Consider the following 12491-nt stretch of genomic DNA (forward strand, 5'->3'; position numbering starts at 1 on the left):
GTTGTTCCATTTACTGTGCAATCATTGGTTGATTCCTGTGGGTGCCCTGACTGGGGATCAGACTGGCAACCTTGGTGTATCAGGATGATACTCTAACCAATTGAGCTACCTGGCCAGGGCTAGACATTTCTTCCTTTTTTTTCTAGAAACATTTTTCATTCTTGTGACTGGGGGTGGGGCGGGGTGCCACTAGCCCCGTGCATCCAGTAGCAAGGACGCCGCTAAACATGCAGGACAGGGACTGACAACACAGGTCTGCGTGGCCCAAATGTCAATAGTGCTGAGGTTGAGAAACCTGACATTAGGGTTTGCTCTTCCTAAAACTGGTGTCTTAGTGGCTGAAATGGGCCAGGGACGATAAGCTCTGTGGTCAGCACTGCCCTGTTGTTTGAGTGGAAGGAACAGGGGAAAATTGGGGAAGCAGCTTGGGGGTCCGGAGTTTTAACTTCTGACCCCGAAACCTGGAACGAACGTGCTTTACTGCTGTAGGCAATAGAAATTTCTTAGGAGACACTTCTTAGTCCTGTTCCCCTCCGATCCCTCACCAAAGTAACACTGATGCCTGCGGTCTGCGTGACCAGCTGCGGGAGCCACAGCCCCTCAGGGTCGGCAGTCGAGACTGTCACGTGTGTTCTTTCCCACTACCTCATTAATACCTTACAGTTTTTACGGATGAGCTGTTAAGTAACGAGGGGGAAAGAATCCCAGAGACTTACTGGTGCTGTCGGTCACGGCGCCCATTCCGTTCCAGCTGGGGCCATGGGAGTCCGGGGGGCAGCTCTGCCCTGGACCCTGAGACCTGGACAACGCACCTGCCCCTCACCCGTCTCACTCACTCATCAATGAAAAGGAAGCTTGAACCAGATTGTGTGGTGCTTGGGAGCCTTAGAAACCCACAGTGCCTTTTTCTCTGAAACAGAAAGTTGTTTCTGTAGGACCAGCACCATCCAATAAACATGTAATGTGAGCCACACAGGTCATTTAAAGTTTTCTAGTAGCCACATTATGGAAAGGTGAAATTGTTTTTAATAAAATATTTTAGTTAGCCCAGCCCAAAATATTATCATTTCAACATGCAATCAGTATAAAAAAAATTATTGATGAGATGGTTTACATTCTTTTTGCTGTGCTGAGTCTTGGGAATCCCGAATGCGCATTTCCGTTGGGACCGGCCGCACTTCCTGTGCTCAGGAGCTGTGTGACTGGTGGCTGCGCCCACAGGCAGCACGGATCTCTTCTGAATGGCTGGAGTCCCAAGACCCCAGCTCGGGTCCACAGCTTCCACAGCTCGCATCCTTGGTCAGCCTTTTCATTTTGGGGTCTGGAATGTGTAAAGCAGGGACTAACAGCTTGCTGGAACCGGAGTCCGTACAAAGAGTTGATTTTCGTGAATGATGTTCCCCTAGCTCTGTAAGTGCCCTCAGTCAAAGCTGTGAGACACCTCTTGCCCACATAAAGTCTTGGAGAAGTGCTTCCAGCAGGCCTGGCTGCTTTGAGCAACTGCAAATGAGAATAAGATGTGATTTTTTGTAATATTGCAGAGCAGTGTGGACTTCACCTTCACTCCATGGAGCCAGCAGGGCTGGGAGGGAAGGGAATTTCTCACGGGAAGGGAAAGTTAAGACGTAAATCAAGCAGTAAATTGGGACTTTGTCTTTGTCTTTTCATGTAGTGGAATAGAAGATGAACTCAACTGAACTCAATGAAGATGTAGAAGAAGGTAAAACCCCTTATTAAAAATTATTTTTAATTTAATATTTCATTGGGTCATGTATTCAACGTGGTTCAGACATACTGAAGTATAAAAAGATACAAAATGAAAAGTCTGCCACCACTAGTCCCCACCCCCCCATGCACCTTCTCTTATGTGTCTTCCAAGAGGTTTTTTTTTTTTTAAGTATATTGAAAATGTAGTATTAGTCTCCCTGCATCTGCTCACCTCCCAGCCCCCCCCAAAGACTTTGAAGCGAGTTTGGACGAAAGGGTCTCGGACGTGGTGGTGTGGTATAGCGCTGGTGTGGCGAGGTAGAATCGGCGTGGTCTGAAGGTGCAGTCTCGCTCTGGCTGGACTTCACTGTCTGAGCAGCAGTGTCAGAGGGTGGCCCCCAGACAGCCTGTCACTCGGGGACCCTGCTGGTCTCCAAGCAGCCCGGTGGTCTCTCCTGCTGAGCCCTGTCTCTTCTCTGCCACAGTTCTAAAAAATAACACTGTGAAAGTGGAGACGGAGGCCGAAGATGCTGCCCTGGACTGCTCAGTGAATTCCAGGTCTTTGGAGAAGCACCCTCTGGACAGCGTCTTCACCGCCCTCCAGGACTGCAGCAAGCGAAAGCAGCTGGGCGGCGAGGGCCAGCCGGACCCTGTCTCCAGTGCGAAGAGGCGGCGGCTGATTCCCGAGGTGAGGACCTGGCCCCTTCTGTGTCTGCTTGGGCTCTAACCCTCTGATGGGACACAGAATCTCTACTCGTGGGACCTGGGCAACTCCTAAACCCCTGGGTGTGAAAAGGCTTTCATTTCAGCTGCCCCATCTCTGGCTTAAGTGTCTAGAAAGTATCCTTAACTGGAATCTTGTCTGTGTCTGGGTTCAGCAGTGGGGATGGGAGTCTTCACCAGCATTTGCTTGTAAAGGCAGGAACTTATTGATGGCAAGCCTACGTTCTGCATAGTACACCCTCAGCATAGGCTCCTCTGAAAGGGCTGAGGGCTAGCAGGTCTTCTCCACAATCAAATCCATCTTTTATGTCTGTCAGGGCAGTTTGTTGCCTAAAGAAACTTTTCAGTGAATCTTTTTGTGAAGTGGAGAATTCTTCTATATCATACCTGTTATTCCAAAGTTACCTATGTTATGAACTTGCTTTATTTCTTTTTTAAGATTTCATTTATTTATTTTTACAGAGGAGGAAGGGAGAGAGAAAGAGATGGAGAGAAAAACTGATGTGCGAGAGATACATTGATCAGTTGCCTTGCAAAAACAGGACCTGGCCTGCAACCCAGGCATGTGCCCTGACCAGGAATTGAACCAAGGACCTTTTGGTTCATGGGCCTGCACTCAGTTCAAGGAGCTACTCCAGCCAGGGCAAACTTACTTTATTTGTTAGTCACCTGGTGGTTACATTGAACTTTGCTAAATTCTGAGAGAGAAAATGGAACTGATCTAGTGCCCCGTCTAGCAGCCTGTAGTCCAGATGGCAAGTGAGACATGTACACAAAAGAGTGAAGGCTGCAGAGAGAGGCAGCTTGGGGAGATGAGGAGGTGTGCGGCCTGGGATGCCTCGTCAGCGGGCCTCCCTGTGGACCAGCAGGTTACATCTCAAACCCTTAGGACATTTTCCCAAACTCTCCAACCCAACCCAGCCCCCCCCCACACACACACTGTCTTTGGGGGACCCTGATAGTTATTTCAGCTTCTGCATGTCTGTCCAAAAGAGGCCCCCTTTTCAAGGCTCATTATCATTAGCCAGAACACCGTGGAGTATCAGCCTGGGACTCTGGGTCGTTACTGGTTTGTTTTAATTCTCCTTTGTTAGATTCTAGGGTAGATTCACAATAAATTGGGGATTTATGGATTTCAGAGACTGAGTCTTCAGTAAGTAAAACGATCCTTCAAGTGGAAAGATGATGTGGTTAAGATTCTCACCAGGATGTAAATATACATGTTTACATTACATTATAATGACGACTGACCTGCCTTCCACATCATGGAACATTGATTGATCGTCTAGCTACCTAGGCCAGCCCCCCAAGCCCCATTATTGGCATATGGTTCACATACTATACAATCCACCATTTCAACTTGTACAATTCAGTGGTTTTTCATATGCTCACAGAATTGAGCAACCACCACCACAGTTAATTTTAGAACAGTTTCACCACCCCACTGGGAAGTCCTGGACCCATTAGCAGTCCCTCCCCATCCACCCCTCCTCCTGCTCCTGGCAACCACTAACCTGTTTTTTGTCTCCTTGGATTTGCCTCTTATCAACATGCGTTATAATTGGAATCATAGAATATGTGGCCTTTTGTGTCTGGTTTCTTTTACTTAGCAAATGTTTATAAGGTTCATCCATGCTAGAGCATGTATCAGTACTTCATTCCTTTTTGTGGCCAAATAATATTCCATTATGTGAATATACCAGATTTGGTTTACCCACCCATTAGTTGATGGACATTTGTGTTGCTTTCACTTTTTTTAAAAAATTTATTTATTTTATTGATTATGCCATTACAGTTGTCCTATTTCCCCCTTCATTCCCCTCCACCCTACCCCCCGTCCCCACCATTACCCCCCTTTAGTTTATGACCATGTGTCTCAAGTTCTTTAGATTCTATATTTCCCATATTATTCTTGCCCCCCATCTACTTTCTATCTACTCTCTATGCTACTTATTTTCTGTACCTTCTCCCCCCTTCTCCTCCTCCTACTCCTCTGTTGCTAACCCTCCTTGAGATCTTCATTTCTGTGCTTCCACTCCTGATCTAGCTGTCCTTTTAGTTTGCTTTTGTTTTAGGTGTGGTTGTTAATAACTGTGAGTTTGCTGTCCTTTCACTGTTCATGTTTTTTTAACTTATTTTTCTTAGGTAAGTCCCTTTAACATTTCACATAATAAGGGCTTGGTGATGATGAACCCCTCGAATTTGATCTTATCTGAGAAGCACTTTATCTGTCCTTCCATTCTAAATGAAAGTTTTGCTGGATAGAGCAATCTTGTAGGTCTTTGGATTTCATGACTTGGAATACCTCTTTCCAGCCCCTTCTTGCCTGTAAGGTCTCTTTTGAGAAATCTGCTGACAGTCTGATGGGGACTCCTTTGTAGGTGACTGTCCCCTTATCTCTTGCTGCTTCTAGAATTCTCTCCTTCATTTTAATCTTGGCTAATGTAATGATGATGTGCCTTGGTGTGTTTCTTCTTGGGTCCAACTTCTTTGGGACTCTCTGAGCTTCCTGGATTTCCTGGAAGTCTATTTCCTTTGCCGGATTGGGGAAATTCTCCTTTATTATTTTGTTCAAATAACTTTTCCACTTGTTGCTCTTCCTGTTCCCCTTCTGGTACCCCTATAATTCAGATGTTGGAGCGTTTAAAGATGTCCTGGAGGTTCCTAAGCCTCTCCTCATTTTTTTGAATTCTTGTTTCTTCATTCTTTTCTGGTTGGTCATTTTTTTCTTTCTTCTGGTCTGCTCCCTTGATTTGAGTCCCAGTTTCCTTTCCATCACTGTTGGTTTCCTGTGCATTAACATTCATTTCAATTAGTTTAGCCTTCATATGTTCCTCTAATTTGTGACTAAAATGAACCAGTTCTGTGAGCATCCTGATCACCAGTGTTTTGAACTGTGCATCTGAAAGTTTGGCTATCTCTTGGTCGCTTAGAGTTATAGGCTCTGGGCCCTTGAGTTGTTCTTGAGCCATAACGTTTTTGTCTGTTTGTGCCTGGTACGTATGAGGAGCGGAGCCTTAGGTGTTCACCAGGGTGGGGCCACCCACGTTGCTAGGTTGTGACGCTGTATGTGGGGGCAGGGTCAGAGGGGACAAGGTCAGAGCAGGGCAATAGCGGTCCCCTCTGCTGCTTCCCACCTCTGGGGCCTGCATAGTCCATCTCACTGCTCGCTCATTCGCTGGTTTATCTGCTCACGAATGTGTGACTGTGGTCAGACTGCCGCCTTGTGCACGCACTGGGTCTGCCTATCACAACCCCGCACCTGGGATCTGCCAACCGCCTACCACACACCTGGGTTGGTCTGGCTGAGTTTTCCTGTGCAACCCCGCTTTGCCAGCCGCTGGCTTTGCCCCTCTTACCGGTCTGGCTGAACGGTTTGTTGTTGTCGGACTTACATATAGATCAATTTTCTGTGTTTTGGTTGTGTTTTTGTTACTAAAACTTTGTTGTCTTTAAACTTAGTTGTGGGAGGAGGCACAGTGTTTCCACCTACGCCTCCATCTTGGCCATAAGTCCCTAAATATATTTTCTTGATTATGCTATTACAGTTGCCCCATTTCCCCCTTCACTCCCCTCCACCCTGCATACCCCCTCCAACCCACATTGTCCCCCTTTAGTTCATGTCCATGGGTCATACGTGTAAGTTCTTTGGCTTCTACATTTCTTTTACTATTCTTAACCTCCCCCTGTCTATTTTCTACCTACCATCTGTGCTACTTATTCTCTGTACCTTTTCCCCCCTTCTCCTCCTCCTACTCCCCTGTTGCTAACCCTCCATGTGATCTCCATTTCTGTGGTTCTGTTCCTGTTCTAGTTGTTTCCTTAGTTTGCTTTTTTTTTGTTTTAGGTGTGGTTGTTAATGATTGTGAGTTTGCTGTCATTTTACTGTACATATTTTTTACCTTTTTCTTAGACAAATCTCTCTAACATTTCGCATAATAAGGGCTTGGTGATGATTAACTCCTTTAACACTTGACCTTATCTGAGAAGCACTTTATCTACCTTCCATTCTAAATGAAGCTTTGCTGGATAGAGCAATCTTGGATGTAGGTACTTGCCTTTCATGACTTGGAATACTTCTTTCCAGTCCCTTCTTGCCTGTAAGGTCTCTTTTGAGAAATCAGCTGACAGTCTGATAGGAATTCTTTTGTAGGTGACTGCCTCCTTATCTCTTGCTGCTTCTAGGATTCTCCTTAAATTTTCTTAGGATTCTCTCTTAAATTTTAATCTTGGCTAATGTAATTATGATGTGCCTTGGCGTGTTCCTCCATGGGTCCAGCTTCTTTGGGACTCTCTGAGCTTCCTGGACTTCGTGGAAGTCTGTTTTCTTTGCCAGATTTGGGAAGTTCTTCCTTGGTTTTTGTTCAAATAACTTTTCTACTTGTTGCTTTTCCTCTTCCCTTTCTGGTACCCCTATAATTCAGATGTTGGAACATTTAAAGGTCTCCTAGAGGTTCCTAAGCCTGTCCTCATTTTTTTGAATCCTTGTTTCTTCATTCTTCTCTGATTGGATATTTCTTTTTCTTCCTTCTGGTCCACACTGTTGATTTGAGTCCCAGTTTCCTTCCCATCACAATTGGTTCCCTGTACATTTTACTTTATTTCACTTAGTGTAGCCTTCATTTTTTCATCTAATTTGTGATGAAATTCAACCAATTCCGTGAGCATCCTTATTAGCAGTGTTTTGAACTGTGAGTCTGATAGGTTGGCTATGTCTTGGTTGCTTAGTTGAATTTGTTCTGGAGCTTTGATCTGTTCTTTTATTTGGGCCTTTTGTTTTTGGTCTTGATGCGCCTGTTTCATAGTGAGGGGCAGAGCCTCAGGTGTTCACCAGGGCAGGGCAACTCATATCACTGGGTTGTGATGCTGTATGTGGGGCAGGGATCCGAGAGGGAACAGTGGGGCTTGCTTCACTGCCGGATTTCAGTCCCTTCCCCTGCTTCCCACAAGCAGATTGGGCCCTTCTGGTGCTAATTCTTGAGTGGGACGGGTTGCGTAAGTTCTAGGACCCTCCAGCAAACTTTGCTAGTCGCTCCAGCAAACTTTCCTGTGAGGCTGGGAGTCTCTCCTGCTGCTGCCTTAACCCCCACAGGTGTTTTCAATTGGCAGTTTGAGGCTTTATTTCCCCGCACTGGGGCCTTGGGTGGTGCAGTCTGTTCCACTCCCCAGTTGTTTCTCCCGGTTTGTCTGCCCTTGAACGTGGAACCACCCAGTCCTCAATCCACCACCTCACAGGTGTGCCAGCCACCGCCTTGCCGGGAATCCTCTCTGCCCCTCCTACAGGTCTAGATGAATTTCTTCTTTAACTCCTTGGTTGTCAGACTTCCATAAGGTTTGATTTTCTGTCAGTTCTGGTTGTTTTTGTTTTTAAATTGTTGTCTTTCTTTTGGTTGTGCGAGGAGGCACAGTGTGTCTACCTATGCCTTATGTTTTACTTTAAAACAGAACTTATCATCTTTGTCCGTAATGATTGGTAATCAGGTGTTCTGTACTTTTGTACTCGTACAGATAGTGCCGCAGGACCCTCCGTGTACACGCCCCTCATGCCCCTCTGTGACCGTTCCTGTGGGCTGGGTTCCTACAGGTGGTTCTGAGAGTGTTGAGGAGTTTGACAAGCACTGTTAAGTTCCCAAGTGAACTTCTGGAAAACACTGTCTTCTGCTTGTCATCTGCTTGTGATCAGTGCTACAGAATCCTTCACGTTTGTGAGCAAAGCCAGCGTTCAAGAAGTGGGACACAGAGCTGAATCTGTGGATTCACTTTTGCTGTGTAACAACCATCCCCTTCCCCCCAAAAAACCCAACTTGAAACAACCACGATTTTCTTTAAAATCACGTGGGTCACTGGGGGTTCCACTGACTCGGCTGACGTGGGAAGGGTGAGGTGGTCGGGGCCTGTCCTGAGCTGGCAGGGATGACGGCAGCTTCCCCTAGGCACACTCTCCACCCCTGGGACGCCAGTCCAGGCTTGTTCACAGGACACGAAGTTCCTGGGAGTCAGACCGGACAAGCTCCGGAGGGCAGACTCTTCAGGCCTCTGCCTGCATCACATGTGCCAGTGTCCTGCTGGTCAAAGCCAGTCGTGCAGCCAAGCCTAGACAAACAGGGTGGGAAAGTAGGTGCCCCCCAATGGTAGGAGCAGGAGGTCCCATTGTAAAGAGGCGCTCCCCCAGGGTGGGGGAGCTGGTGTGGCTGTTTTTATGAACAATCCTCCGCAGTAAGAAGCAACAACCTCCACACGGAGAAGGGATTCTGACCAAGTGAATCCTGGGTTGCGGCCTTTATGGACAGTCCCAAGTGGTCCCACTGTCTCACCCTGCAAATGGCATGATGTTTTATTCCTCCTTTCAGTGCAATTTCGTCGTCACGGCATCATAGAGAAGGGAGCATCTCCATATTCTTGGAGCAGAAAGGTAAAGAGAAGGTTCTCATGATGTGTGTTTTAGTTGAGACCTTCAGTATTTGAAGCAAGTCAGAAAAGATCTGGTGCTGGGTTAGAACCCCAGTGAGGTGCCCAGGGGAGGGCGCGCCCGCACGTCAGGTGAGCCGTGCGATGGGTTCGAACGCTCGTGATCCTCTGGTGAGGCAGCCGGCTTTGTCAGGCCAGAGCTTCAGGCATCAGCCAGGATTTCTACCTCATTCAGAGAAAGGTGAACCAAGGTGTGCTTGAATATTTCTGATATGATTGGTCCAGCTTACATATTTGGTCACATGTTTGCTTTTCAGCGGATTTGCTGAAGTTCAGACCCATTATATTTTGACAAGGAAGAGAGATGGTTAGTCCTGGATTCTATTTTGGGTGTTTTATTAGCTTTGTTCATTTTCCTTAGTGTATATGAAGTGGTATTTCTGCACACCTTCCTGTTCTATAAAAAGAATGTAAATAAAACCTTTTGAAATTCTTGAGCTCCTGGTAGAAAGGTATCATGTGATTTCAAGGCAGAGTTTCCTTCTAAAGTTTGTGTGTGTTCATTTGTCGGTAAACCAGTAGCCTCAGAACCCTGGGAACTTCAGGATAATCCATCAGTTTTATGAAATTATAGTATATGTTGATTTTTCAAACTGGTACTGGTTCTAATTTGGAATGAATAGTCCTTTATCCTTCTCTCCCTGAATTTTCTCTGCTCCTTCTTACATATTCGGGGCGAGGGGGTAGAGGTGGAGGTGAGTACATGCAGCTTTAAGCACTTTCGTCACAGGGTGGGACCAGAGGAACCAGGAGGCAGAAACAAGCAATAATCAAAATGGTAGAAAGGAAGTGATTTAATAGTAATGGGGGGGGGCGTAAGAGGGGATACAGAGGGGATAAATGGTCGTAGAAGGAGACTTGGGGTGGTGAATACACAGTACAATATGTGGATAATATATTATGGAATTTATACCTGACACCTATATAATTTTATTAACCAATGTCAGCCCAGTAGATTCATTAAAGACTTTTTTAAAAGTCCAAGAAAGCCCTGGCTGATGTGGCTCAATGGGTTGAGTGCTTGCTTGCAAACCAAAAGGTCGCCAGTACGATCGCCCGTCGTGGCACATGCCTGGGTCATGGGCCAGGTCCCTGGCTGGAGGCACGCAAGAGGCAACCAATTGATGTTTCTCTTGCACATGAAGGTTTCTCTGAATCTCTTTCTTTCTCCCTTCCTCTCTCTCTAAAAAATAAATAAAATCTTTTTAAAAAATTAAAGGTACAAAAACAAAAACAGTGGAGAACATTATGCTAGGTGAAAGAAGCCATTCAGAGAAAGACAAATACAAATACCATATGATTTCACTCATATGTGGAATGTAATGAACAAACTGAACTAACAAGGAAAGTGGAGAGAGACTCACAGACGGAGACCAGGATGACAGCTAAGGAAAGAGGAAGGTGGGGGTAGAGGGGTTGAGCAAAATGGAAAAAGGATTCATGGACATGGACAACAGTGTGGTGATTACTAGGGGAAGGAGCTATAATGGAAGAATATCGAGTAAAGATTGAATTTAATTTTTTAAGGAGATTTTATTTATTTTTAGAGAGGGAAGGGAAGGAGAGAAACATCAATGTACAGTTGCCTCTCACTTGTCCCCACTGGAGACCTGGCCCACAAACAGTTATGTGCTATGACTGGGAATCAGAATGGCAACCCTTTGCTTCACAGGCTAGTGCTCAATCCACTGAGCCATGCCAACTAGGGGCGGATTAAATTTAAAAAAAAAACAACAACAACCCTGTGACTGTGTACCTACTTGGCAAATACCACCGTTCCTTATTTTATTTATCCATGTAACAAATCCATGATGAAAGGATTAATATCTTCACCAGACAGACAATCAAACTCAGGCATGTAAGTTAAAATAAAGTTCCAGGAGTCCAGTGGGGCTGCCTTGTTCCTGGTGTGGAGTGATTTGGACACTCAGCTTCCTGCTCACATCCAGGAGCTGAGCCCCACCTTCTCTGATCCAACCCATAAAAACAGTAAATACCAGAAAGAGTCGAGATTCTGGAGTCAGATAAGGGGCAGTTCACCGTGGGGCCTTTGCCAGTGAGTGATCCCCTAGACTCAGGTTCCTCCATGGTGATGAGAGATGACTCTGCTCACCTTGTTAGTTTTCTGTGTAGATCGTTGAGATACCCATGTAAGCAACCCAGTACAGGGTGTGACCCATGTGAGCCTGCGGTAATGTTTACTTATGACCCTGACCCCCACATCCAACTCCACCTCTTGTGGTCAGTGTCCAGCTGCCTCGCTCCAATGGAAGCCATCGGCGTGCTCCAGGGTACCCCGGGCCTTAGCACCCTTGATTCAGAACACCATTCAAGTCAGAGCATAGACCGTCTTCCATCTTCTTTCCCCAAACCCAAAGGAAGAGGAGGAGGGTGAAGGGGGTGCTGTTTGAGTGGTAGCTCTGATGCCAAAAGTGTGTCACATGCAGACTCATATCGGGGGATGATGACTTGCTTATGAGTGACATTTTACACAATACTAAGAAGAAAAATAAAGTCTCAGAAATTTTGACAAAAGGCTGTATAAAGGCTTATTTGGCACCTCCACTGGAAAAGCCTTCATAGCCAAACACAGCAGATGTGGAAGGTGAGTAGCCAACGGGTAATCATCTTCTCGCTCACGGGAGCGGGGGTGATATTCAAGAGCTGTGTGCCAGGCAGAAGTTAGCTTTGTTTTCCTGGAGGGTTTTGTTTCTGTGTTTGTTTTTAATCCTGAAGCGTCGCTGTGGTTTGTTTTTCAATCGGAGAACAGCTGTGCTGTCTCGTTCATTCAGTGCAAATGTGCCGAACACCTCCTCAGTGCCAGTTACGTGGCACCAGCTGGAGAGTTGTACGTTTGCACAACCACTGCAGCAGGTAGGTGTCATGGCCATTCCCTTTGCCCGAGGCTCCGAAGTCAGCACTACCAAGCCTGCTGCGTTCCTAACGGTGCACTTACATGCCGTGGTGGCCCCGAGGGCTGCGGGGTGTTTATAAGTTGCCGTGAGAAGCCTGTGAGGATGTCCTGCCCTGGTGTTTTGTGGTCCCTTCTTGTTTTCCTCCCTTCCATTATAGTTGCCTTATCTCTCCAGATTCTTACCTTTTCAGGCACCGTAGCACATTCTCGATCCTTACTGTACACTGCTGGCAGTATGAGGATGACCTGAATGGAAAAAGCCTTGAGGGCCGAGGTCAAGTCTGCCTTGTTCCCTGTTTGCCGGCACAGTGCCCACCGTGTGGGGCACTCAGTGATATTTGCTAACTGGCTGTGTGGTAGGGAGCCCCTCCGTACCTTATCGCTAAACTGTCTCTGACCAACCGCTAATTATGGTGATGATGATATGAAGAAGGAGAAAAGAGTTCTGTGGAAAATGAAAAAGGTAAGCATCACCCTGCTCAGTTTTTTGGAGGGGGGGTGATGCGAGCCCCCTCCGTGGCATGTCACATGGTCCTCCCTTGATGCCACATAACTTCTCAGCCCCCTGCCCTCTAGGAAGGCAGGCTGCTCTCCTGGTGTTTCCATTAGCTGGCGCTCTGGGCACTATTCAGCAACTCAGCATTCGTTGAACTGAGTTTAGTGACTGCTCTTAGAGGGC

The 12491-nt window shown here is 46.5% G+C and overlaps 1 protein-coding gene across 2 annotated transcripts in view; it reads left to right on the top strand.

Moving 5' to 3' along the window:
- The window catches only part of BEND3 (BEN domain containing 3), a 40549-nt gene that overhangs the window by 12645 nt on the left and 15413 nt on the right, over positions 1-12491 (top strand). For both annotated transcript variants that reach the window (XM_037159040.2, XM_037159041.2), the window contains exons 2-3: positions 1673-1720; positions 2193-2395. In XM_037159040.2, coding sequence (XP_037014935.2) covers positions 1684-1720; positions 2193-2395 — 240 coding nt within the window. In that variant the 5' untranslated portion in view covers positions 1673-1683. The remainder of the gene's footprint in view (positions 1-1672; positions 1721-2192; positions 2396-12491) is intronic.

This window comes from Artibeus jamaicensis, unplaced genomic scaffold (genome assembly GCF_021234435.1).
Source record: "Artibeus jamaicensis isolate MK-2021 breed Jamaican fruit bat unplaced genomic scaffold, CSHL_Jam_final contig_387, whole genome shotgun sequence".
NCBI classification, from domain to species: Eukaryota; Metazoa; Chordata; class Mammalia; order Chiroptera; family Phyllostomidae; genus Artibeus; species Artibeus jamaicensis.